Source organism: Malania oleifera, chromosome 10, assembly GCF_029873635.1.
Source record: "Malania oleifera isolate guangnan ecotype guangnan chromosome 10, ASM2987363v1, whole genome shotgun sequence".
Classification (NCBI taxonomy): Eukaryota; Viridiplantae; Streptophyta; class Magnoliopsida; order Santalales; family Ximeniaceae; genus Malania; species Malania oleifera.
Window position 1 is genome coordinate 8,780,820 of NC_080426.1, and position 27,627 is coordinate 8,808,446.

At 34.7% G+C, this 27,627-nt stretch overlaps 1 protein-coding gene, 1 long non-coding RNA gene and 1 other non-coding gene across 3 annotated transcripts; all 3 read right to left on the reverse strand.

Moving 5' to 3' along the window:
- Positions 1–918: 918 nt before the first annotated feature.
- On the reverse strand, positions 919–4,175 carry LOC131165314 (transcription factor MYB98-like). Its single transcript, XM_058122973.1, has 3 exons — positions 3,448–4,175; positions 3,140–3,266; positions 919–1,795 (listed from the first exon to the last, which is right to left on the reverse strand). The coding sequence occupies exons 1-3, from the start codon at positions 4,083–4,085 to the stop codon at positions 1,193–1,195; spliced, it is 1,368 nt and encodes a 455-aa protein (XP_057978956.1). The 5' UTR covers positions 4,086–4,175; the 3' UTR covers positions 919–1,192.
- Positions 4,176–24,084: 19,909 nt separating this feature from the next.
- LOC131165315 (uncharacterized) lies at positions 24,085–26,503 on the reverse strand. Its single transcript, XR_009139537.1, has 2 exons — positions 26,380–26,503; positions 24,085–24,568 (listed from the first exon to the last, which is right to left on the reverse strand). It is a non-coding gene; the product is annotated as an uncharacterized LOC131165315 (long non-coding RNA).
- On the reverse strand, positions 25,764–25,899 carry LOC131167186 (small nucleolar RNA snoR143). The gene has a single exon (XR_009140043.1). It is a non-coding gene; the product is annotated as a small nucleolar RNA snoR143 (small nucleolar RNA).
- Positions 26,504–27,627: the final 1,124 nt, after the last annotated feature.

Here is a 27,627-nt window from a genome sequence, read left to right on the forward strand (position 1 = left end):
CTAAACAGGCCTATCAAAAAGAAAAATAATAAAATAAACTAAAAACAAAAAATCAAAAAATCTAAACCAACTAAACAAAAATCGAGAGGTTGAACTAATGACGAAAGGAAGTAAACTTTTAATACCAACTTTGGAACTAGATTTTCTTCTTGCTCATCCTTGTAAATGGGAGCCCTTTTTCTATATGTTGTGCTTGGGAGCTCAGTCCATGCCAGGCAGCCCTTGGAACTCATGGATGAAAGAGGAGTCATTATCATATTACTTTATTATGTTTCATTCATTAAAATCATGATGAAGTGTACCATTTCAAACCAGTGGGTTGGGTCCCCTTCATAATTTCAAACATGTGAATCTCTTGACTTGTCTTCTTGAATGTTTGTTGTAGTTGCTGTTGCTAGTAGGCAGCTGACAAGGGTGGGAGGGTGGGTGTGCCGCCTGCGCCCGGTGGGGGGGAGAGGGAGAGATTTCCATTGTAATTGTATTCTTAGGGATATTACTTCTGTGAGTTGGTGGAGTTTGAGCTAGAATCTTTTGTTCTTTGCTTTGTCTGTACTTTCTTGTCACTAAACCATAAAATCCCTTGCATTTCTTTACTGTTGAGCTTTGTTTGGGTGAATGCCCCCACTGATTTTATACTTCATATTTGGTTTTAAATTTAGATTTGTGTGGATTTAGATTAGATTTAAAATTTACATAACCGTTAAGATTTCAAAATTTGAACTCTAAATTCTAAACTACCAAACACACTTTTAATATTGTTGACTTGCACTATGTTTGGAATCACGTTTAAATAGAATAGAATTGAATTCATTTTGAAATTCAATCTTGCTACTTGGAATAAGTAGAATTCTAATCTAGTGTTTGGGTGTTTGGAGTTCAAAGTTAGGATCTTAATTTGGATTTATGTGGATTTAGACAAATTACAATATATAATTGTATTGAGTTTCGTAAAACCGATACAAACCTAAATCAAATGTTTGAAATCCATGCTTCCCAACACAAACAAAAAGAACACTTTTACTTGTTTTTCCTATTCTGTCCCAAAACATTTAAGAGAGGGTTCATAAATTGGGGGACAATAATGATATTTCATTTTCTATCCCCATAGTTCCGCGCAAAATATTACTACTAAAGGAAAATTATAAATGACACGATTTGCTCATTCTCCCATTCCAACTAGTACCCTAAAGTCTTAAATAAGCTTATTTTGAGAAAGCATCTCCACCAAATCCATCTCCCTCCTCACTTCACCCTGATTATCCATTTCAAATGGCACAATGAAGTCCATATTGCTGCTCCCATCAACCATAGAACCACAAGGCATCTCATGTTCACCAGGCATGAGCCCAACACTGCTGTTGTGTCTTTCTGAAAGCATGTTTGTGTCAAAAGGAAATTCCATCATCTCATCACCAAAACCATAGTAGCTATTAGTTAGGCTTGCAGGCTGATGATCTGTAGAGCCGAAATCCATGCTCTCTTGTTGAAGAACTTGTGGAATCGTAATATGATCAAGCCCTTTCATGTCAGACCCTGTGGATGTGCTTTTCTTGTGATCTGTTTTTGCAGCAGGTGAAGTTGTCACACTCCTGATGTAGTTCTGCAACAGGGTGTTCAAGGGATGTTTTCGGCCTTTACGGTTTGATAGTTTACTTCTTTTGGTTGCATTCCAGTGATTCTTTATGGTGTTCTCGCTTCTTCCTGGCAGCCTCTTTGCAATTTCTGCCCATTTGTTTCCCAAGTTTATGTGGGCTTGAATTAGTATCATCTCCTCTTCCTCAGTCCATATTTCCTTCTGCTAACATTAAAATGATCATGAAATGCTGTGAATAATTGTTGTTTGTGTGCATAAAGAATGCCTTTATGTGGATATATATGCAAGCAAAGTGTTCATTGAAATACATGTTAATCAATGCACAAGTGAAACAAATGCCCTTTTATCTCATTTTACTCATCCAAAAAATATAGCTTATCACATTACTCTATGAACATAGGACTAAATTATGTATGATATTTTTGTACTAGAGAGACAGAGTTACACCCCAAATTCTTATGAAGAATTTCTAGGGAAATAAAATGAAAAAAAAAAAAGTGGGCTTATTATGTAATAATCATGGAGCTTATAAAGTTGGTGGGGGGGGGGGGGATTAAAAAAAAATCACCAACTTTTCTCCTTTTATAATTAAACTCAGAAAATTAAGTTTAATATAAAAAAAATGTATATATAAACATACCAATGCAATCCATTTCACCACAAAGCAATTTTTATTGTTTCGTTAATCATTATGAAAAAAAAAACTTATTTTTACATTATTTATATATTTAGAGGAATATTATTTGCATTTAAAAGCGCTTACTTCAATATTTGGCAAATTAATTAATCTTTCAAAACATACTTTAGCAATCGGCAATTTGTTGTTTAACAAAGCATATTACCTTAATATTTTAAATTTATTTTTACAAAATGCATTTAAAAAAGGTTGGCAAACCTATATATATCATATACAATTTGTTGTAATTTATGTAAATCCATTCATAATAAATAAGAAGATACATTTTTTTCTTTTTTTGTTTTCAAAACCCCATTTGTCATGTGCAAAAACTCATATAATAACTTGCTGTATATGCAGTTTATTTTAAAAAAATCCTTTTCTACAACAAAAAAGAAAAGGCCGTTTTTTCAAAACTAATACTTTGTATAATTCAAAATAAAATAAATTAAATGTCATAAATTAATAATTTATGTTTATATATTTAATTAAACTCATATAATACGAGAGCACGTTACAGGCGAACTATTTTGCTTAAAGCTATTTAAAAATATATATGTTGAGTATCAAATATACTAGTGGACTAAGTTGCAACGTGTAAAGACTAATTTTTGTACATAGTCAAATTTTAACCCTTAAAAAGGAACGGCGCAAGAAGGAAAAGTTATAGATATATATATATATATATAGATATGATTAACATTTTATTTGAAAGTTTGTTCAAATTTAGATAAAAATTAATGGTCAAACCGATTCTTTGTCGTTATGTAGGTCAACCCATTATATGAATAAATTAAAAACATGCATTAAAGAAAGAAATGGCGCATCCTATGAATCTTATGTTTAAGAAGAATAAGGAGGAGGAGAACCTTAATATCAGGCCTTAACTGGTTGTGCCATCTCTCCCTACACTGCTTTCCTACTCTTCCGTTCAGCATTTGAGCAATAAGAGACCACTTCTTCGCTCCATACAGTTCTACAAGTTGCACCAAGAGCCTATAGAAATTAATTTGTTTGATCAATTCCTTGTCTCAACTACAAGTTGGCAGTGTGAAATCTCAACCAAAAAAGAAAAATAGAATAGCGGAACAAATTGAAATATATATGACAAAAGATATCGGTCAGTTCAATAAAATTAAATTAGCCAAAATAAACGAACTCGAGTCAAATGTTTTACCTATCTTCTTCGGGAGTCCATCCTTTAACATTGGATTTTTTACGACCTTTGTCTTTCATTTTTGGCTCGAGCCTCCCCTTTTTATTCAGATCACCCACCTTATAATGTCCATTTTCTGTAGTAATGCATGAAACTTGATTATCAAGCACTTTGGTGGGGTTCAAAGATCTAAATTCTGAAGAATTAACTAATGAAGGATATATCTGCAGGCTTTGCTCCACTTGGGTTGGATTTGCTTTTTGATGGAAATGTGTAGGGTGATGATCCAAAAGGCCTCCAAGTTCTTGATGAGAGTCATACCTTACTACATTTCCATTTCCTTCGATCATTAACGTAGAAGGCATAACCTTGGTGCGCGCATTAAAATCTCTCGAGAAGGTTGAAGGCTTATTTACATAAGCTTCAAATGTATCAAAATACGGGGCTGGAATCCCAAAAAAGGGAATATTTGATGAAGACCCTTCCGTAGAAAATAGATCAATATGGCAAAAATCTTGATATACTTCTCCTTCATAAGGAAAACCTTCCACAGAAGAAAACATGTTTTTCGATTCATTATCAACTTTAAATGAATTTTCAAAGAAAAGACCTGGAGGGAAGCCGAGATCATTTCTTAAGTTGCTTGTATCAAACTCCATGCAAGAGAGAGAAGGGGAAGCATAAAAGGAGAGAAAGAGACCAAGCGACAAATTAAGGAGCTAAGCACAAAGAAAGAAAGAACGATGGTTAATTACAATGAAATAGGTTGAGTGAGCTTTATTGGTGATAGAAGGTCGGGCAGTTATCTCGGTTAGCTCTTGACCCTTGATTTGAAACCCATCGTACGACTAGCGTTGCTCACTGATTGTGACCCTTGAACTTCCCTACTTAGCACTGTCGAGTAGAAAAAGACAATAATTATTAGGTTGTTAAAAATTTTGTATTTATTTTTCTTTTTTTAAAAAATAAATTTAAAATTCGCATTCAACTGATGGATACATAGTTGTCATTTGTTGTCGCTTCTATTAAGATTCGATGGCCATCAGTCCATCATCATTGGATCTTAGATTAGAGAATTTTTTTTTTTCTAGAAATGCAAAAGGCGGCAATGCATGAGCTTATGTATTTTTTGACTAATTTGATCTAATGTAAGATTCAATGAGAAGTGATAATTGATTTATGAGAAAAGGGTATAAAAAAAAATCAAGTAAAAAGAAAAAACAAAAACTTTTGGGCACGAAATAGCCTTGGAAGTTTTGCATTAAATGTTTTTTTTTTTTCAACCACATGTTAAAAATCAAATTCAAAGTAGTGGAATTCTAGAAATAATTTAAAATAATTCAAAATTTGAATTTGAAGTGTTGTCAAAATATAATGTTATAATGGAGCTGAATTTTTTTGCATAGAAACATGTACCAAACTATATATGAGAGTCTTTTAAAGAGTGGAGGTTTGAAGTCGAAGTTTTTATATTAAAAATTTTAAGTTTGAATTTTGAAAAGAGTGAGAATGTTATTCGATGAAAGATGAGTAATCTTACATATTGTAAACTAGACAATCATCTATAACATATATTGAAAGTGAGTTTTGAATTTTTAAGTACTAGTGCATGATGCCTTTTTCTTTTTCTTTTTTTCCGTTCTACATTTCTTGACCTAAAATATTTTAGAGCAACCGGTTCATTGATCAAATGGGTGCCCAATTTTTTAAAAATATATCATATCATGTTTGGGCCGATTAGTTTAATTAGGTGGGTATATCCTTTTATCTTTGAGTTAGGATTGCGATTATTCGAATTTGAGTTTGGCAAGTGAATTTGGGTTGGTCAAGGCAGCGATCTTGAACCTTTAATCGACTTTTTCCGCTCCTTATTCGTTCAAATTGTATATTTCTTTAATTTTTACAATAAAAGGTATTAATTTGGAATATTTTTTTCCCCATAATTCATTTCTAATTCAATAATTATTAGCATGATATTGTTTAAGCCAAACACCCATTGAGTACTCATTTAGATGGTCAGGTTTGCCGAATTGCTGAGTTGACACGTGGTGAGTTTCTATTGGGTGTTTTTTAAAAAAAATTGGGCTGGTAACTGGTTTGGTGGCACATATGTACAGGGATTGTGCCGGGGAAACGGTCCCATTTGGAAGCAGCCGGTGTGGAGAGAAAATCCAAAATCAGTTTGGTTATCGGTTTTTATTTATTTATTTATTTTAAGTTTGGAAGATTCAAATGGAAGCAATTGGGTATATATGACTCATATAAATAGAGATGACATGTTATTGGTTAGTAGTTAAGTGACCATGAGTGCAAAACACTAGATTATTTCTTATGACCCCATCAAATTCTAAAATTCAAAACACTGTCATTTTTTTTTTTGGGTCAAATTATCATTATTTAACAAGGCCCATTTAATGTTTCATTGACATAATTAAAACATGGTTTGACTCCCGACTCGACCTCGAGCTAATATTCTTAATTCAATTTTACACATTTTTTCAGTTCTATCGAGCCATATATTTCATAAATCAAACATTTCAATTTAGGAGTCAAATTTTCTTTAGAACCAATTGAACCGAACTAGTTACTTCCCTATCAATTATCCGTAGAGGGTGTTTGGAACGAGCAAGAACTCAAGAATAATTCATGTATGTTTGTTTTTAAAACTTTTGACTTTTACCCTTTTAACTCTAAATTTTTAAGTAACTTAAATATAGATAACAAAAAATAATTTTTATAAGTCATTTAAACATGTAAAAGGTCTACCTTACTTTTTGAAATCTCAAATAAATTAAAGAGTAGCTAGAAGGATAAAATACTAATGAGATTCAAATTTGTAACATTTTCTGGTTTATTATTGCAATTAGTTTATTTAATCAGTACAAAAACTTATGTGCAAAAAATAAATGTTTACAGAGGGCATGTCAATAATTTCATACAGAGCCTAATTTTGGGCTTGGAGATTATATCTACAAATTAGGTTTAACGTAATGAGTTCGTAACTGATAATTTATTGTCTCCTTAATTATTCCAAGTAATTTCTAATTTAATGACTAGAAAATATTCCAAACTTAAAACTGACTGTAAGATCCTCCATAGCACTCTCTAAAGCATATTACATGCATAAATATTTCAAAATTCTATCTCTTAGTGACTAGCAAATTTTTTATATATATATTTTGCAAATAATTGTATATTAATTAACACAACAACAACATCAAAACCAAACCTTAATTTTCACTAGGTCGGATCGGTTATATAAATCATTTTCCATCAGTTTAAGCGATCATGGACAATTTCTTTTAACAAATTCAAGGATATTAAATCTCTATTCACTATCTTTTCCCAAGTTATTTTAAGTCAACTCCTATCCCTTCTATTGTCTTCTATAATAACTGACTTACTCTTTCTCACTAGTACACTATGTGCCTTACGTTGCAAGTGTACATACTATATGAGTCGTCCCTCGCTTGTCTTATCTTTTATAGGAGTTACACTTAACTTATTGCGAATATGTTTAGTTCTTAATTGATCTTTTAATGTGATACCACTCATCCATTTAAACATTCCCATCTCGATAATTTTTACTTTTTGGATATTATATTTTTTTGTCATTCAATATTCTGATCCATATAGCAATATATCATAAATATTTAACATCTATATTCTTCAATTTAACGGACACTATGTTCATGCATTCAAGGGGGAATTGTTTTCTTTCTTCCAATTTTTTTTTTCCCAAAATGGCTAAGTTGTATTTCTCATGAAAAATCTTAATCATTAAAGTTAGGACCTTTTTCTGTTGTAAATCTCACCGACACTGCAGCATGACATTTTTATAACGTCAACATGTTTTTTAAAGTTAAGTATTTATTGTTACTGTCATTTCTAATAAATATTTTTTTATGTAATTTTTTTTTTTAGAAATTATTTCAAACTATCACATGATGTTAGAATCACATTCTACATATGTGGGTTGAAGGAATGCGTTATCTAGGGATTTGTGAATTTCATATTTGGCTACACTGCCATAACTGTACATATGCTATCTCAACATTTACATTTTACCCTGCAAAATAATATTAATAATAAAATTAATGATTACTCATAGTGTTAATGATTACTGTGTTTTATGTGAAATATAGTTTTTTCCGTGTTATCGTCACCATTTTTTTTGTTTTATCAGTTTTGAGTTTAAAGGTTTTTTTTCAATTCACTTAGGATATTACTTCTGGATGGCAATAAATCTCTTTAGCTTGTCAAAAATGGTTATTCTTAAAAGTAGTGTTGCTTCCAAAAATTGAATGGCATGCATGGATTTATTTTTTATTGTGACCATCTCTAAGAATTTAAAGAAAAATGGCATGGAGAACTCGAAGTATACTCCAGGAAATCACTCAGATGGCTAAGTTAAAATTTGAGAAAGGTTTAGATTACAACAGTAAGAGAGAGGTGAATGAGAATGAGATACTTACCTCCTCTTGGGGTATCCTTTTATAGTGGTGGAGGCATATCTTCCTTTAATTTAGTATTTATGGGCATATTATTACAATTATGGGGGTTCATAAATAATTTAAGGGCATTTACACGAGGGTGTTAATGGTGGTTTTATAACCATAACCCTTCATGAATGTGCCTATTGATTTTGGGTATATTAGTTGTCCCTCCCCTCTTTTACTCCCAAATTTTTTAACAAAATTTCTTTTATTCGAGAGTGTTTCGAATCACCTACCTTGTGTGTGTGATTTTGGTCCCCCATCTAAGCCGATTTAGGGCCTTCCAACTTAAACTAAGTTGGTTGCAGAGCTTCTCACCTCAATCCGAGTTGATTACAAAACTTATTAGCTTAATTCAAGTTGGGTGTAGTGCTCCTCAGCTTAACTCGAGCGGGTTGCAATGGGTCTAGGCTCAATCTGAGTCGGTTACTGAACAATTTGGCTCAATTTAAGCTAGTAACAATGCTCTTCGGCTCAATCTGAACAGGTTACCTTACTCTTCGATCAAGCGGGTTGCAATGGGTCTAGGCTCAATCTGAGTCGGTTACTGAACAATTTGGCTCAATTTGAGCTAGTAACAATGCTCTTCGGCTCAATCTGAACAGGTTACCTTACTCTTCGGTCTCAATCTGTGCTAGTGCATATGTTTAAGGCAAGTTTTTAATCAAATAATTGTACCCTTTTTAGGGCAGCTTTTTGGATAATCTTATCCGAGCGGTCTTTTTCCAAACAAATTTTGTGAAGCTACTTCTCTGTGGAACAACTCCTTGCTGAGCAAGTGTTGTTATCTGTTGTACCAATGTTACAAAGGGTACCGTATGAGCTGAGTTTACCCTTGGATTGCCTCATGAGTTGTACTTATCAAGTGGGCATATCTTTGGACCTCATGAACTGTGGTCATTAATTGGGTATGTCTTCATGCCTCAAGAGCAGTGCTCATCAAATAGGTCATTGCTGGTGTGTTGTGCTCACTCTTGGGTTGTTTCATAAGTTGTGCTTATCATATGGGCATGTCTTTGGGGCCTTATGAGTAGTGTTCATCAGATGGGTCATTGCTGGTGAGCATTGCTCACTCATTCGTTGCCTCACGAGCTATGTTCATCAGATGGGCATGTCTTCGGGGCCTCGAGCGGTGCTCATCAGATGGGTTATTGCTAGTGAACAGTGCTCACTCCTAGATTGCCTCATGAGTTGTGCTCATCAAATGGACATGTTTTCGGAGCCTCATGAGTGGTGTTCATCAGATAGGTCATTTATGGGGAGCATTGCTCACTCCTTGGTTGCCTCATGAGCGATGCTTATTCAATAAGTAGATCTTATCAAAGCATCAAGATTCGAGTCATCCGAATTTGAGTATCATAATATGCAATGCACCATCATGATTCGTGTCGTTGTGGTTCGTGCCACCATGAGTCTAAAAGTAGTCTCCCTCTGTTGCTCATTTCTATCATCTTTAAAGGGAGTCGCTTTTGCAGAAGGTATGTCACCTTCCCTTTTCTATCTTTTCCCCTTCATGCCTTAATGATTAGCCTGTTTGTTTGAGTTTTTGCTGTAATTTTTTATTGTTCTTTGTGCATTTTTCACATGTTCTTCTTAGTGTTCTTCACATGTTCTTTGTGTTCTTCATGCAGTCTTTAAAATTTCTCAAAAAAAAATTTTCCTTTTGATCTTGTCAAATGAGTAAAAGTGTTGTTTTTTGTTGTTGTAATGCCCTAAAAAATGATATGCTTTGGAGTGTTAAAAAATTAATTAATTAAATATTATTAAATTGAATAAATTAAATTAAATAATATGATGGGTGTACATACATATATATATTACATCCTGAAGGATAGAACCTTTAGGAATTGAATTCTAACGCAGATAATGCCCCCCCCCCTAATTTCGTCTATGTGTTCTCTCTCTCCTCCTCCATCCCTCCTTCTCTCTTTCCTCATGTTTTTTAACGGATTCTCGGTCGATTGAGAACCGGATAACACCACTGGGTTCCAGTCTCTACTACCAACATTCCTACTAGAGTGGATTTGTTATAGAAGCGACATAGGCACCACCCCTATGGTAAGGTAAACCCTTTTTGTGACACCCCAATTTTTCATACCATTTTTTTAAAAAAACCACATATATCGGTCACGTCAACCACTGATACCGTAATACATAACTCGACCCGCAAATGGGTACCGAGTATACATCATACTCACATATATAATCCTAACAACGGAAGTCATTACATATATGTATTTATATCCTACAACGAATACACATACCAGAGTGTCAACCAACCAAAGGATTATATATCAACATACATCCCAAAATAACAAAACTCTAGGGGAATCATTCATCTCTAGTTTATACACTCACCCTGTAAGTCAGGGTACCTGCTCCACTCTATCTGGGAGCTCTATCACCAGCTCGATCTTGGTTTCCTGAAATATTTAAATGATCGGGTGAGACACATCTCAGTGAGACAGCATAAATTATCTACAGTGTGTGGCAATATGAGATTCATTTATATTATAGCATATAAGCATACAAGTGTTAGTATTTTTTGAGAAAAATATACCATTCCACATTTACTATCGTATAGATATAAAAAAGAAGCTTTCAAAAAGCTTTTACTTTCATTTCCAAAATCATCCAATATAACCCAAATTTACTTGCGAAATTCCTGAGAATAGGGAAACTTACCTACCCATACAAGTAGTTTCCCTCTACCCTGATATCGCTTGCAGTTTAACTCAATCTACCTAGGTTCAACTACAACTGATACATATCAGAGTACTCACCTTACTCAATAAGCCCTCAGGCATTGTGTTTTACTTCACTTTAGTATTTATTAACTCATGCTATTCATTTCCAATTTCATTTCTATTCCCTTTTTAAGTTCTTTTCCATTTCCAATTGTTTTTCTTTTCCATTTCCATTTCTTTTCCATTTCCATTTCTAGCACATGAGTTTCCTCGGTAACCCACACTGCCGTGTCTGTAACTCATGGCTGCCTTGAGGATTTTTCTCCACGTCATGCTTCCCCCCATGGTCAGGGTTACGCGGCCCAAAGGCTGGACTTAACCGCGGTTGGCTGACCAGGTTAAGTCAAATTTCATCACATATCTCATGTCTGTAGTACGACTAGCCGACCAAAGCCTTGATCCGGAGTCAGGGGGCACAACAACTCTATAATACGGCTCAGCCTACTGCCACGCCACATGCTCCATAAGCCCATGTGGTTGCACTGCTCCACTAGCAATAGTACCGTACTCTCAATATCATATCCCATCATTAGGGTTTCCATATCTATCCATCAAGGTTTCACTGCCACATACCAACAATTATTATGTGGTATTGGCATTTCATCCATTTCATGTTTGTATTCCCCGTGCGAAATTCAACATTTCATCTCTCACAATTTAGAATACATATTGTAGAATTAACTTACAATATACACATTTCAAAACCATTGTTCTCAACACATTTATCATTTCAATAATACTTTCTCAGCTCGTGAATCATTTCACCACATTTATCATATAAATACCTCTTTTCACAAATATTCAGTGTTTTCTCAACACATTCACATATTTCACATTTCCTCATTTTCTCAAAAAATACATTTCCTACATATTTCACTTTCATCATTTTTCCACAATTCAATTCTCATATCATAACACATTTCAATATCACATATTCCACAGGATAATTCATTTATCATAGTTTAAACATTTTCCAATATAATTCATATGCCACACAAATTTCATCTGATATTTATATTATAAATAAATTTCAAGTAAACAATCATATACCATTTTCACATAATTTCCAACCCATAATTTCCATCAAAATACTGCTATAATTTATTCTCCTTACCTAACTTACCGAGATACTCACAACAACACTCAATTTGACTCTCCTCGGCGTTCCCAACTCAAAAGCCTAAAAATCATATTTTAACAAAATAATCACCTCATTTCCCACAACAATTTTAGTATAATACTACCTACATTTCAAATACTCCAAACAACTCATAATACTCTTAAATCACTTACTTACCTTGATTTTGGGATGGTGCCCAAGTTGGCCTAACCAATCAACTACTCCAGTAGACTTGAAGAAAATCTTCCTAAGAATAGCGTGGTACCTTCCGATCGTTGATCCGAGCTTTAACGAAATCAGAATTCTAGAGAGAATGGGAGAGGGACGAGTTTAGAGAGAGAAAGAAATGAGCTGCATGAAATTTTCTCACTAATCCCGAGCACAGCTTATTTATAAGACTCAGATTCATCGATAAGATACGTCACCTCGTCGACAAATCCATCAAGGGAGTTCGTCGACGAACTCATAACCCTCGTCAACGAACTTCAGGTTCTGTTGAACCCCTCTCGGTAAATTCTCGTCGACGAGACACGAGTTCCTGTCGACGAGCCCAAGAAGGCTTCTCATCAACAAAGAGCGCTCGTCGACGAGACCCTACTAAGTCCCTTATGAAAAATTCCTTTTCTCTCCTTTTCCTTTATTATTTATTTGTTATAATTCTCCGGGTCTCTACATTCTCCCCTCCTTACAAAAATTTTGTCCTCGAAATTTACTATCTATAACATACACCATCCACTGAAGAAAAATTGGCTACTTATTTTATTATATACCCTCACTTATGGCGGAGGATATCGTGGTTACAAAGGATCCTAGGGGATTACAACCATTGAAATAAATTTCTCTCCAAAACCATTAAAATCTAAACACTACATAACCTACATTATACAAATTAAATCACATACCTTAACTTCGATTTTCGCCGAACAAGTGTGGCTATCTCTGGCGCATCTGCTCTTTTAAGTCCCAAGAAGCCTCCTCTACTGCATGGTTGCGCCATAGAGATTTTACCAATGGTATACTTTCGTACGCAGCTCCTATTCTTTCCAATCCAAAATCTGCACTAGCACTTTTTCAAAAGACAAAGCATCACTGAGCTCCAGTGCCTCATATTTGATCACATGGAAGGGGTTCGAGATGTATTTCCTCAACATCGAAATGTGAAATACATCATGGATTCTAGACAAAGTAGGCGGCAAAGCCAACCTGTAAGCAACTAGACTCACTCTCTCCAAAATCTCAAATGACCTAATATATCTAGGGCCTAGTTTACCCTTCCTCCCGAATCTTATAACACCTTTCAACGGTGCCACTTTTAAGAACACATGTGTAACGACCCCGACCCGCCACGTGGGCCCAGAGTGCTACTTTAGTGACGTTAATGTACCTGATACCTTATTCATCAAATATAAAACACACATAAGCAATGAAAATAAAATATAAAATCCCCAAATTACATTATCAGAGTTCTAACTATCTTTATATACAAATATATCCATCCTCACATAATTACATCCCATAAAACTAAACAAAAATAAAGTCTCTATCTACACACTACCTACATAAATTTATACCTCTAGCCCGGCTCCTATAACTCGCTAGACCCGATTTTTAGGATTTCCTGAAAAGATAGTTTGTAAAGCAGGGGTGAGGCACAACTCAGTAAGAGAAAGACTAAGTTAATGTCAGTGTGTGGCCAGCATGCATTTAGTGTACAGAAAATAACCAGTTTACTAAGCAGATAAACACATTTATGAAAACATTCTTATTTTACACACACACACAATTAGCCGAGGATAGGGAAGATTACTCGCCTATACAAGTAGCTTTCCTCTGCTTTAGTATCATTACTGCTACCAGGGCACTCACCTTTCTCAATAAGCTCTCGAAATTATCTTATTAATTAACCGTATTCACATAAATTAACAGATATGCATATAAGACACTCTCTGTGACAAACACGCCATTTACATCCCCATGGCATAGATTGTGCAGCCCGAAAGCTGGACTAAGCCTGAGTGATCAGCCCAAACAAAATCAAATATAACATCCTCTGCAAACACATCTACAGGCATCCACAGCAAAGCTGCAGGTCCGACGCCCTTACTTTAACCTCACACAGGCAATCGGCTGGATCCCTTAAACTTCTATCCAGACAATGTGGGTGCACATGGTCTAACTAGCAATGGTATCGTGCTCACAATACACTGGTCCCCATGATTCCTAAAGCATATCATGCAATTTAGATAATAAAAATCACCATTTAAAATATTAATTCATATATATTTCCTATTATTCCAAACACCTGGCCCCCAGCCACAAAATATAACCCGGCATATAACCATTAATTAAAACTCGGCCCTCGGCCATCAAATAATAATCCTGGCCCTTGGCTAATCAAATAATACCCAACCATTAGCCGTTAATTCAAATACCTGCATTTCATAAACAATTCCAGTATTTTCACAAATATTTTCAATATTTCTCAACAATTCCAATATTTCTCAAACAATTTAGTATTTCAAAATATCAAATCCAGATATACAATAATCCATACAAATTAAGTCATCTACCACACAATTTTTCACATTTTAACATATCCATATAAATAAATAAACTTTTCACCGTTCATTTTATTCAAAAATACCATACCATATATCTTAGGTTTGTAAAATCCATTTCGAACGGTTGGTTTCCAAAATAGCCTTTAAATTCCCAAAGGAATAAACAAATAATTAAATAAATAAACAAATATTTATATTTACATAAACATAACAATTTAATTGATTCAAATTTCATAAAATTACTGATTTAACTTAATCCCCTTACCTAATTCCTAAAAAAGCCCGATAACACCCTGGCCTACGCCTCAAGTGTTCAAAAACCCTTGAACCCTGAAATTCAAATTTTACCATATTATTTGCCATAATTCCTAGAGTAACTTTCCCTAAAATTTTCCTAAATTTTGAGTACCCTAAATAGCCTAATAAAATCTTAAATTATCAAACTTACCCCCGATTTAGGATTGGTACGTTGGAGCTCCAATTCGAAAACTCGCTCCGGCTAGATTGTATAAAATCTCCCCATGAGTCTCCTGACAATTTCTGTTTGTTAATGGGGCTTATAATTTAAGAGAAATTTAGGTAAGTTTGAGATTTAGCCTTACCCCAGGAGCTATGCATATGCCGCTCCTACGACATATCCGCTCCAGTAGAAATGTCGGTGGCGACGAGCAGAGCTCAACGGTATTTTCAAATTTCCAATCGGCCGAATAACGAAGACGAGATGGAGGAGAGTGGGAGAGAGAAGCTGAGGAGAACGTTGACGCAAAGAAAGAAAGAAAGAAGAAGAAGAATAAAATTGTTTCGTGATCCTTCAGGAAATGTGATATATATATATATATATATATATATATATATATATATTATTTAATTAATAATATTAATTAATTAATTATTATTTTATTATTTTTTTTAATTTAAATTTTAAATTTAATTTTAATTTATTTTTTTATTTTTTTTTTTTATTTTTTTATTTTTTTTTTAGGATTACTACAACATGATCCCCTATGTCAAACTCCAACTCTCGCCAGCAAGTATTAGCGTAACTCTTCTTCCGGCTCTACGCTGCACTAATTTTATCTCTAATGATTCTAACTTTTTCCTGAGTTTGCTAGATCAACTCTGAGCCCAATATCTGTCTCTCGCCAATATCATCCCAATATAAGGGGGATCGACACCTCCTGCCATATAATGTCTCAAATTGTGTCATCCCAATGTTGGCTTGATAACTGTTATAATACGTAACTCGACTAACGGTATAAATCTTAACCAACTGCCTCCAAAGTCCATCACACACACACGTAATGTATCCTCCAATATCCTCCAATATCCTCCAATATCTGTATCATCCTCTTCGTCCGTCCATCTGTCTAAGGATGAAATGCAGTGCTGATTGACAACTTAGAACCCATGGCCTCTTGCAAACTCCTCTAGAAATGGGATGTGAACAGTGGGTCTCGATCTGAAACTATGGACACAGGCATGCCATGCATTCTCACTATCTCTTATATATATATCTCTGCAAATCTGTTTAAGGAGTAGCTAACTATGATAGGCAGAAAATAGGCAGTCTTCGTAAGTCGATCCACCACTACCCATATGGTGTCCTATTCGTGAAGCGTTGGCGGTAACCCAGTGACAAAATTCATCGCTATATGCTCCCACTTCCACTCAGGAATATACAGTGGCTACAATAACCCTACCGGTCTCTGATGCTCAGCTTTCACCTGCTGGCATATCAAACATTGTGCTACAAACTCGGCAATCTCTCTTTTCATTCTGCTCCACCAAAATGAATCTCGAAGATCCCTGTACATTATAGTACTACCAGGATATACCATATACAAGGATCGATGCGCTTCCTCAAAATCACTTTTTTTAATCTTAGGATCAGCAGGTACACACAACCTAGTACGGAACCTCAAGGCCCCATCATCTGAGATACTAAAACCTTTCTCCAAACCATCCTGTACTTTCTATATTAGCTCTACCAGCTCTATATCACTCCTCTATGCTGCTTTAATTCTTTCCTCTAAAGTTGGTTGCAACACCAGATTGGCAATAAATACCTAATGGTCACCCTCCACGAGCTCTATCCCCAGTATATCCAGATCCATCTGAATTGAATGCTTCACTGCAGATAGCGATGCACCTTCTGATTTCCGACTCAAGGCATTAGCCACCACATTTGCCTTCCTCGGGTGGTAACTGATGGTGCAATCGTAATCCTTTATCAGCTCTAACTATCTCCTTTGCCTCATATTCAACTCTTTTTTGCGTGAAAAAGTATTTCAAACTCTTATGGTCAATAAAATTTCACACCTACCCCCATAAAGATAATTCCGCCAAATTTTTAGTGCATACACTACCGCTGCCAGCTCCAAATCATGGGTAGGGTAATTCTTCTCATAATCTTTCAAGTGACGTAAGCCATATGCTATAACTCTCTCCTACTCCATCAGAACACAACCAAACCCTTTATGTGATGCATCACTGTAAATCATGAAACCCTCCTCACCTAAAGGAATCATCAACACCAGTACAGTAATGAGTCACTACTTCAGCTCCTGGAAGTTCTGCTCATATTCTTTTGACCATTCAAATTTTACCCCTTTCTTGGTTAACCTCATCAATAGACCCGACAATTTAGAGAAACGCTTATTGAACCTGCGGTAGTATCTAACTAATCTCAGAAAACTTCTAATTTCCTGCACATTCTTTGGTCGTACCCAATCTACTACCGTCTCGATCTTTCTCGTGTTTATTGAGATACCACCCCTGGATATCACATGTCCAAGGAAGGTAACCTACTCTAACCAGAATTCGCTCTTCTTAAATTTTGCAAACAGTTTTCTTTCCCTCAATATCTAAAGTACTATTCTCAGATGTTCTTCGTGCTCCTCTAGGCTCTTTGAATACACCAGTATATCATCAATAAATACCACCACAAACTGATCTAGATACTGGTAAAAAACTTTGTTCATCAAATCCATAAACACCATAAGAGCATTTGTTAACCCAAACGGCATAACCTAAAATTCACATACTGAGTCCTAAATGTCATCTTAGAAACATCCTCTAATCTGAATTTTACTTGATGATACCCAAACCGTAAGTCTATCTTTGAGAAAACATGTGTCTCCTGAAACTGATCAAACAAATCGTCGATGCAGGGAAGCGGGTATTTATTCTTGACAGTCACTTTGTTAATTTCACGGTAGTCGATGCACATTCTCATCGACCTATCTTTCTTTTTCACAAATAATACCGACACTCCTCAGGGCGACACGCTGGGCCGAATAAATCCTCTGTCTAACAATTCTTGCAACTGATCCTTTAATTCCTTTAATTTTGCCGGTGTCATTCTATACGACACTTTTGAAATCAATGTTGTCCCCGATACTAGATCAATAGAAAACTCCACTTCACGATCAGGTGGAAGTCCCGAAAAATTATGATATTCAGTATATTATGATATTCAGTCGGCACAGATGTCGTGATATTCAACCGACGCAAATGTCATGATATTTAGCCTGCACAGATGTCATGATATTCAGCCGGCGCAAATGTCGTGACTAGATATATTTATAACATATATTCAGAAATATTATTATTATGACAAATTTTATACAGAATCATAAAACAGTATTATTATAATTATTAAGGAAATATACTACACTATAGTAGAACCCTAATGGATTAAGTATGTTATAAGCACAGTATCGTAACTAGCTAGCCAGATCAGACAGTGTAACCCACGTGTGCTAACCCGAGAAGTGTTGTAGAGAGTAGGATGGGCGGACCAGGTTGGTGTTAGCCAGCAATGCAACCACACTATTCAGAAAGTGTTGGGTCGAGCACAATACCCACTATGTGCCAACCCGAGAAGTGTTACGGAGAGTAAGATGGGCGGACTAGGTTGGGTGCGCAATAGTGCGCAGTTATGTCATGTTTGACTTAACCTGGTAGGCCAGCCATGGTTAAGTCCAGCCCTCGAGCTGCACAGCTCGATCATGCGGGGTTAATTCATAATTTAGCCTTCCATTTAGAGTATAATTTCAGTAATATACAGATATGACAGATGATTCATATGTATACAAAATTTTAGTATGATACAGTATGTTATGTTGATTTACGATTTACTCAGATTTATACAAAACAGTTTTACCTGATTTATCAAATGTAGTTAAACTATGTACAGATTTTCCTTACTTATTAGAAATAGTTTATCACAGACAATATATGTTTATAACACAATAATTCTCATGTTGCCACACACTGATATTAGTCATACTCCCTTACTAAGAGGTGTCTCACCCCAGAAATACAATGTTACAAGAAATCCATATAGACAAGCAGACCGAGCTTCGAGATAGAGGAGGCTGATAGTGCTACCCTGACTGAAGGGTAAGTAGTTGGGTTGAAATCAGGATGAATTTTTTTTAGGTATGACCCTAAGGTATTTATGGTCCTTTTTGGGATGTATATGTAATGACCTGCTTAATTTAACATAAATGAAACATAAATATTAATAATGATAATCTCAACCCGAACCCGTGGGTAACGGGGACACTTCTCAATTACAGCAGAAACCTAAGTAAGAGTAAGTATAAAGTCTCAATCATCCAACCATAAAAAATAATACCAGATTTTACTACATCATCAAAATACTGTATTTACATACAACCTCCAAAACATCAAAATAACCCTAGGATCATACAACAAAAATAATTCTGATCCTAGTACAAAATCTTACCCTCCTAGTGGGGTAACTTAATAAGCTTAACGGCAGCCACGATCTGCCGGTTTCTCAGGGTCTCTTGAAAAATTAATTAGGTTCAGGAGTGAGACACTTCTCAGTAAGGGAAAATAAACTAAATACAATTGTATAGCAATATGAACATTTAATGCAATTATACATATACAGTACATTTCATATATCTATAAACATTCATCATATTATACTGAATCCTCATATACTTTCACATTTATTAATAAATCTTAACGTTCATAAAACATCTGTTATAATTGATAATACTGAAAACATATCTAAGATGAACAACTAGTTAATGTCATGTATTACCCCCCATGACGGGTTGTGCGGCCCAAAGGCGGGACCCGACAATGGCTGGCCGACCACTGCCGAGTCAAAAATGTCTCGAAGTACGACGGGTCCACCGCACCCTGGTCCGGACTGTCAGGTGGACGTCTACAACTCTACACTGAAAGCCACACCGACTATCCATCTCCCACCCTCTCGTGGGGTGGTTAGCACAAGTCTGAATATAGATATCTGATCTATATAGTTACGGTACCAAGCTCCTGAAACTGAACTAAACTAACATCCGGGTTTTGATAACATATAATACATGATATTATAGCGGCTTCGTGCCGATTGTTTCATAAATACGGCACTGTGCCGAACATTCCATAAATACGGCCTTGCGCCGAAAATGTTTCATATATACACGGCCTCGTGCCGGAATCATTTCATATATATACACAGCCTCGTGCCGGAATCATTTCATATATACACGGTCTCGCGCCGGAATCATTTTAGAATGTAGTCTAAGTTCAACCATCAAAGTCTGCAGAACCCAGCAAACCTAAGCTCTGATACCACCTGTAACACCCCGACCCACCACGTGGGGCTCAGGGTGCTACTTTAGTAATATCTGAATTTCTAATACCATAATCATCATATAAAAGCAATGGAAATAATTTAAACATTCTCCAAAACATTACCAGAGTTCTAGACTACCATTATCCACAAGGGTCTCCAAGCATTTAATATTACAACCCAAAAATAAAAGACAAAAACCAACTTCGTCCATACAAACCAAGCACATAAACTAAACAAACAAAACTCAGCCCCTTTAACCTGCTAAGCACGATCTCTGGTACCTCTTGAAAAGTCAAATGATCATTGGAGTAAGACACCTCTCAGTAAGACGATTAAGTTAATATCAAGGTGTGGCCAACACAAGTTTTAGTAGAATTATAAAATATCCATTTCTCTATTTAATCAAAAATAGCATTTTCAGAATTGTACTCACTCCTATACAATTGAAAATACTCATTTATTTCCACAGTGTAAACTCGTTTCATTAATAGATAACACTATTTATGTAAATTCACATATATGCATAGAAGACACCCCTAGGACAAACGACATGATTAACCCCCATGATGGGTTGTGTGGTCCGAAGGCTAGACTAGGCCTGAGTGATCAGCTCAAACGAAGTCAAAGTAACCATTTGCAAGTACGTCTGCAAGCTCGGCTACAGGTCTGATTGCCTTACCACATCCTAGTTCGGACCCTAGGGAAGGTATAACAACTCTTCCCAGGCCAACCGTCTGAAACCCACTACACTTTGCGCCTAGCCAAATAATTCACTAGCAACGGTACCGTGCTTACAATACAACCGGTCATCGGGGTTCTTAAATCATATCATGCAATTTAAGTAATAAAAACTGTAACCTGATTTCATTTCATAAGACATTCAAAACAATTCAATATTTTCACAAACTCATTCATTCCTTAGTATAAAACCTGCATTTCATAATCTCTCGCTATTAAACCGGCATATCAAAATCCCCAGTATTAAACCGGCAAACCCTCGATATTAAATCGGCATATCATTTTCGACATTTCATGAAAAATAGTTCAAAACCATAGTTTTTCATGCTTCAAAAAGAAACCAACAATTTCATTTAAACCAAAACATCAATCTCACGCCACACTTATTTGAGTAATACACCATAATATAACAAATAGTCCAGAAAAGTATAATTTACCGAAAACAAGGATTTAACCATCTCAGATTTTAGTTTAACTCAAGTATATGATTTTTAAGAAAACGGAGATGATTACCCTACTCTCGTTGATTTTTCCCAAATATGTAACCATCAAAATCAGCAATTTCATAAACCTAAATTCTCCCAAAAGTCACATAGTATTCTTCTAACAAAATACTTCAGTTTAATCAGTTCGGATTTAATAAAAATCTGATATAACTTAATTCCCTTACCTGTTTCCTGGAACAAATCTACCTAAAACCCTTAAAGAACCGAAACCCTAGCTTATGAACCTGCCGCCAAAAGTGAACCGACAAGCCAAAAGAGAAGAGAAAAATGACTAGGGACCGATGACGAACTCCGAGTGATCTTAGAGAGAGAGAGCCACGAGAGAGAGTGAGAGTAGAGAGAGAGAGAGAGAGAGAGAAATGTTAAGTTATGAAAAATAAAAACTTGCTTAGCCCTTAAATAACTCAGCCCGCAGGAAAACCGTTGACGATTTCCCTGAAACCGTCGATAATTTGGCCATCTGCCAAACCAAAAATGCTCTCAATAGTTTGCTTGCAAGAAAATCGTCTACGGTTTTCCTGGGCTCCTTGAAACTTTCAACAATTTGATCTTATTCCAAAGCAACTTCCCTCTTTTCTTTTCTTTTCTTTTCTTTTCTTTATTTCTTATATTTTCTTGATTCTGGTTATTATAGTAAAAATATTCCAAAGTCAACTTCTTGTGGTGATCATCTTGATAAAATTGAAATCAAAACAGAAAATCATATGGATACACTTAACACCATCGAATCGGAATCGAAAAATGATCTTGATTGCCAATTGAAACAAGAACAATGCTCCCCTAGTTTTAACAATGAAGTAACATGTGAAAGAATGGATGATGTGCTTATAGTACATTGTGCATACCATCATCCACCAAACTTTGAATCTCAAACTGCATGCTATAGTTGAGCTGGAATCATCTTGGGATCTAGGTAACTCAGTTTCTATAGAGCCTAATCAGTATCAGCAACACACTCCCCTCCATCAATCCCATCCATGAAGATATCAATTCCACCCAGAAAGATACTTTAGCAAATCATGAAAAAATCAATTCCACTCATGAAGACATTTCAATTCCACCCTCACAAAGAAATCAATTCCACCCATGAAGACACTTCAATTCCATTTATGAAGACACTTCAGCAAATCCCACATCAATTAAAGAAGAATTCAAACATTCAAACCATTGCACCACACTTATTGAAGATCTAATTCCAATCTTCAAGAAGCCTCAAGGAGCTAAATTTTTTGAAATTCAAAATACCACAAATATATCATTCATTCCCTATAAATACCTATGCTTGTGTCCTCTCTAAAGTATGTAGTGTTCACAGCTCAATTATTTGAATAAAAATATCATCATTCCTCATGTTGCAAATTTTCTTTATGGTATCAGAGCCATTGTGAACACTATGTCAAAAAAAAAAATTCACAGCCACTGTATTATCCATATCACCATTATGTACACTACATCTCAATGTTACATCATAGCATGGCTCAATTATAAATGCAAAAGTCATCAACAGATCAACTACATTCGAAAAAAAAATCAGACAACAATAGTCGAACATATCCGCACCCTCAAAGTTCGTTCTTCATTATATATCAAGAACTTCCAGACAAATTTTCTAGCTTGAATTTAGTTGGGAAAAGGTTGAATTCTTATTTGTCCAGTCCCAGCAAAGCTTGCGAGAGGGTATTAAAACACACTCCCCTCAATTAATTCCATCCATGAAAACATCAATTTCATTCATGAAGACACTTCAATTCCACCACGTGAAGAAATCAATTCTACCCATGGAAAAACGTCAATTTCATCCATGAAAACTCATGCTTATTGAAGAAATGATTCCAATCTTCAAGGAGTTGAATTTTTTGAAATTCAAAATACCATAATTATATCATTCATCCCCTATAAATACTCATGCTTGTGTCCTCTCTAAAGTATGTAGTATTCACGACTTAGTTATTTGAATAAAAATATCATTGTTTTTCGTGTTTTAGTTTTTCTTTAGTTAGTTACCTGAAATCGTTGGAAAATCTTCTAATACGGATGGCCCATTAGTCATTGATAAATGTGAGAGTATTGATAATCCTAATAATTCAAAATTAGAATCCGTTGTTAGCGATCCATCATCACTTAGCTTAAAAATCCCTAGTTTTGAGGCTCCAACGGGTGATAAGATCATATAATCAGTTTCTTTTTTAATATTTTTTTGAGTCTCAAGAATTTGATAATTCAAAATTAGAATCGGTTAGGAGGTTCTAGACAAATAGTGGCCTGTTTGGACTTCAGCCATCAAACCTCGAGATTGTTGTATATTGAATGCAGCAACACAGGAATCAATGCCAAAGTTGAGGACAATGCTGTTGATGCTAAAAATCACACAATCTTGTGTTAAATGCTAGTGTATGTAAGCACTTTTATATATGCATGAATATAATAAAGTATGTATATAGCATGAAAATACATGTCTGGTTAGTACTAAGACAATTATCATTTTAAGTGTCAACGTACATAATAAAATTAAAGCATAGCTTGGAAACCATTTGTATGTGAAAAATGTGCATTGGCCATGTGCTTAGCGTTTTAATGCTTACATATGGATGCTTATCTTATGTATTCCATAAAATAAATAAAATCATTAATCATGCAGTACGTATATGAAAATGAATTAATTGGTTGGAAAAATAAACTAATGTTTTTTTTTAATAGACAAAAAGAAGATTTTCTTTAGGACCTATTTTGATCAAGGGTTTTGGTTGGCGAAAAGGAAAAAAAAAAAAAAAGGAACATAAGAGAGGAAAATATTTTTTACTATATTTTCCTTCTATATCAAATACTACTAAGACAAAAATTTATTTTAAAATAATTATAAATTAAGAAAAATCAAATATAAATGATTCGTAATAATCATATTTTTATTTACTGACATGATATTTTTTTTTGTTTTCGTTCTTATTTTCTTTGATAACAAAACATAAAAAAGAGAAAATATTAAGTATTAAAATTTTAAGAAGGAAAGAGGTTCATAATATAAGTCACATGGCTATTGATTTATTGGCACCAACAGGATATTGATGTAGTACCTGTCTACTTTTTTTCTCTTTAGGACTTCAACCATATAAAAGATTGCTCTCCAACATCTAAGTTACTCCTTGTGGGTGTCCATGCTTGAGAGCCACCCTTCATTCACATTCTACGTCTGCACTCCTCCACCGACATTGCACATAGCCACCGTTGCACGCTAGACCAACGATGTACAATCTCACGACTGATAACCGTGACAGCTTCATCTTTGCAGAGCACAACAGGACTATCCACCAAACGTCTTCATCTTCGCACAACTAAGCTAGACCTGAGAAGCCCCTCCTGAGCATAGTTCACCCACAAAGACTTTACAGCACCAATAATATAGGTAATGGTGACAATCATCCATACCCATTAGTCCTCCCATACTCATCATAAATGAATAAAAAATTAGGATACACTCGTATGGACCATGAAGATCTCATTTTTAAATAGATTAAATGGGTATCCTCACTTAACTATTTATTTTATTTTAATTGATATTTGGAGCAAGCAATTCATTGTTTTAGTGAGAGGAATTGGAATACATGGGAGGTAGCAATTGAAGTTTGTAATGAAAAAAATATGAATTGACATTATAAACCAAGTGGGGGAAATAAAACTCGATGACCAAGCTACGCATGCACAAAACTCATGGAGAGTTTGTAATTGTAGCTAACTTTTAAGATTTTCCTAGCTGTGTTTTTTCTCCTAGAGCATTTTTCTGTCTTTTTAATCACTAATTTTTTTACTTCGCTGCTATTTTACCCTTTTTTTTTTTTTTTGGCACTTTCGGGCTGTTGAATTTTCAGATGGAAGGGCTCCTTATTCTGCTTGTTATTGATACTCTTTGTTGTAAAAACCCTTTTTTATTTTTTTTTGTTTCGTTAAGAGAAAGCAAGATGCCGAGGGCTGGGAGGCATCTGAATTTGAACATAAAACAGCCTCAGGTACTTGGATTTGGCACAAGCATTTTGCTTACGGTAGGAGCTCAGGGAATTCGTGGCCCTAGGCCTCATAGTCAGAAGACTATTATAGTGCAAAATTGTTAATTCATGCCTTAGATCATGCCTCTTTGTCTGACCTCATGTACCTTATGTCAGGAAGAGATTTTTATTTTGATTTTAAGAACAAATGTAATATAAAATCATATTGGATTTTATTTAGATGAACCTAAATTCAAAATCAAATCCTAAAATCGTTCGCAGATGTAATCAAATTCAAAGCTCAAAATTAAGCGACGGTGGTGGTTGTCATCGGTGGTATGAAGCATTGTCTTTGATTGTGACCCATGACCAACTCATTGATTAAGATGACATCACATTGAATCAATGCTTAAAGTCTAGTTCATTACATATAACTCTCATCACCTGCTGATGAAATTTTATTGCTAAACTATTTTTTCATATCATTATTTGTGAATCGAGAAATAATTTCCGACCATAGATTTAGGCTGTCTTTTTAGCGCTCATCATGAAGTAGAAAGAAGAAGAAGAATAAATGTGAGATGGAATCAGTAGACTAAACGGGATGAAAAAATGCCCGTCATCTGTGGAATACACATCTCTACGGTTGTCTGGCCGCTGCTCCCATTTGCCCAACCATTCTCCCTCAAAAACAAAATTGTGCTTTTGAAGAGCAAACGGCAGACAAGGGAGCTTTCTCTGTATGCACGTCTGTCTATGTGAGAGAAAAAAAATAGAAAACTTCTCTCTTACAGAATCAGAACAAGTGCAAAAAAGATTACACACTCACATTGAGATGGGACGATCGATCTCCATACTGTAGGTTTGGGAATTAGGGCTCATATCAAGTGTAACTTTTTTACAGAAGCTCTGTCATCGCGTAGGAAAACCCAGATCGAACTTGGGAGAGGAGAGTAGAGAAAAGGACGGGGATGACTCGGACACCAAAGCCTTCAATGGCGGCATCTTCCATCCCGTCATCCTCGTCTCATTCGCCGTTCTCGTTTTCTCCCAAAATCGAATGAGGATTCTTGTTAATCCCACTCGAGCCCTCTCTCTTTGTAATCATCGCCCACATCCACAAACAAAGAAAACAACCCCGTGGAGATCCAACGGAAGAGATCCATAATAAAGAAAGAAGATACAGACCTGGAGCTCGCTTCTAGGGTTTTTTGGGAGCTAGGGCTTCGGTTCAGCACAGCATCATGGAGGTTTTATAGTGAAAATCTAAAATGCCCTACGTACTTCAACAGGGGCATTGTGAAAAGAAAATAATGAAATATAACTTTTAAAAAATGACAAGTAAATAACTTATTCTGTAAATTACAAAAATGCTTTTATTTTAAAGTATCACAATGTCCTTGTAATTATTTTTCTAATTCAAAAAGAATAAAGAGTAAGATAATAAATAAAAACACAATTATTTTTTGAAATTAGAAATTTCATTTTACAAATACTTTAGATTTCCCCCAAAAATAATAAATAAAATTATCGAAATCATATTAATTATCTTTCAATTTTATGGACACTAAAGATCAATGTCCCCATATGATAAATTTGTCTATATAATGTGATACATGTGTTACAAAATTATTTTATTTCATAATGTAATATAATAAGTTAATAACACATATTTACACCATTATATTCTTTTTTAAGTATTATCATTTACTATATAATATTTATAATGACAATTTATTATATTATTAAATATGTTAAGTCCTCATATTACTATATAATATTAAATTATACTATTATAGTTTTTTGTCATCCATTTCATGGCATTATATTCATAAAATAATACAATAATGCATTTTATCTTATAAAATATCATTGTCATATTCTATTTTGATATTTATAATAATAAAGTATCATAATATCAAAAATATAAAATAATATTATATTATTAAAACATAATATAATATTTAAGTATTATTAAAGATATAATAGTGTAACATATAATAATCAAATAAATATCTTTATATAATATTATATTATGTTTTAGATGATGAGAATTTATAATAATTGGATTTTTAGGTTATGGATTTAATTTATTACACACTCGCAACAAATTACCGTGTTGAAAATATTAATATTTATCATAAATTAATATATGCATAATATTAAAGGTTGCTCTAGTATTTCATTTAGCAGGAGAAAATTTTGAAAGAATGCATCTAAATAGTTATAAATTAAGAATCCCAAAAAGAAAGTTAATTTAATTCTATCTTGCAAGTGGTACATTTTCATCTACCAAAAAATGGCGACATTTCAATCATATATGCGCTTCAGTTCGTGTTCTAATGAAAAGTATATTATGTGTCAAATTCCATTTTATATTTCTCTCGTGTTGCTCTTATGGTCATAGACTAAAGTGACAAGCAAGTGAGAAGGGAT

Excerpts from the sequence above, each read along its gene's own strand:
- LOC131165314 (XM_058122973.1), bottom strand. The coding sequence starts at position 4,085 with ATGGAGTTTGATACAAGCAACTTAAGAAATGATCTCGGCTTCCCTCCA. Across the intron at positions 3,267-3,447 it reads TGGACTCCCGAAGAAGATAG|GCTCTTGGTGCAACTTGTAG; the intron begins GTAAAACATTTG and ends TAATTTCTATAG. Across the intron at positions 1,796-3,139 it reads AGTTAAGGCCTGATATTAAG|AAGGAAATATGGACTGAGGA; the intron begins GTTCTCCTCCTC and ends TAATGTTAGCAG.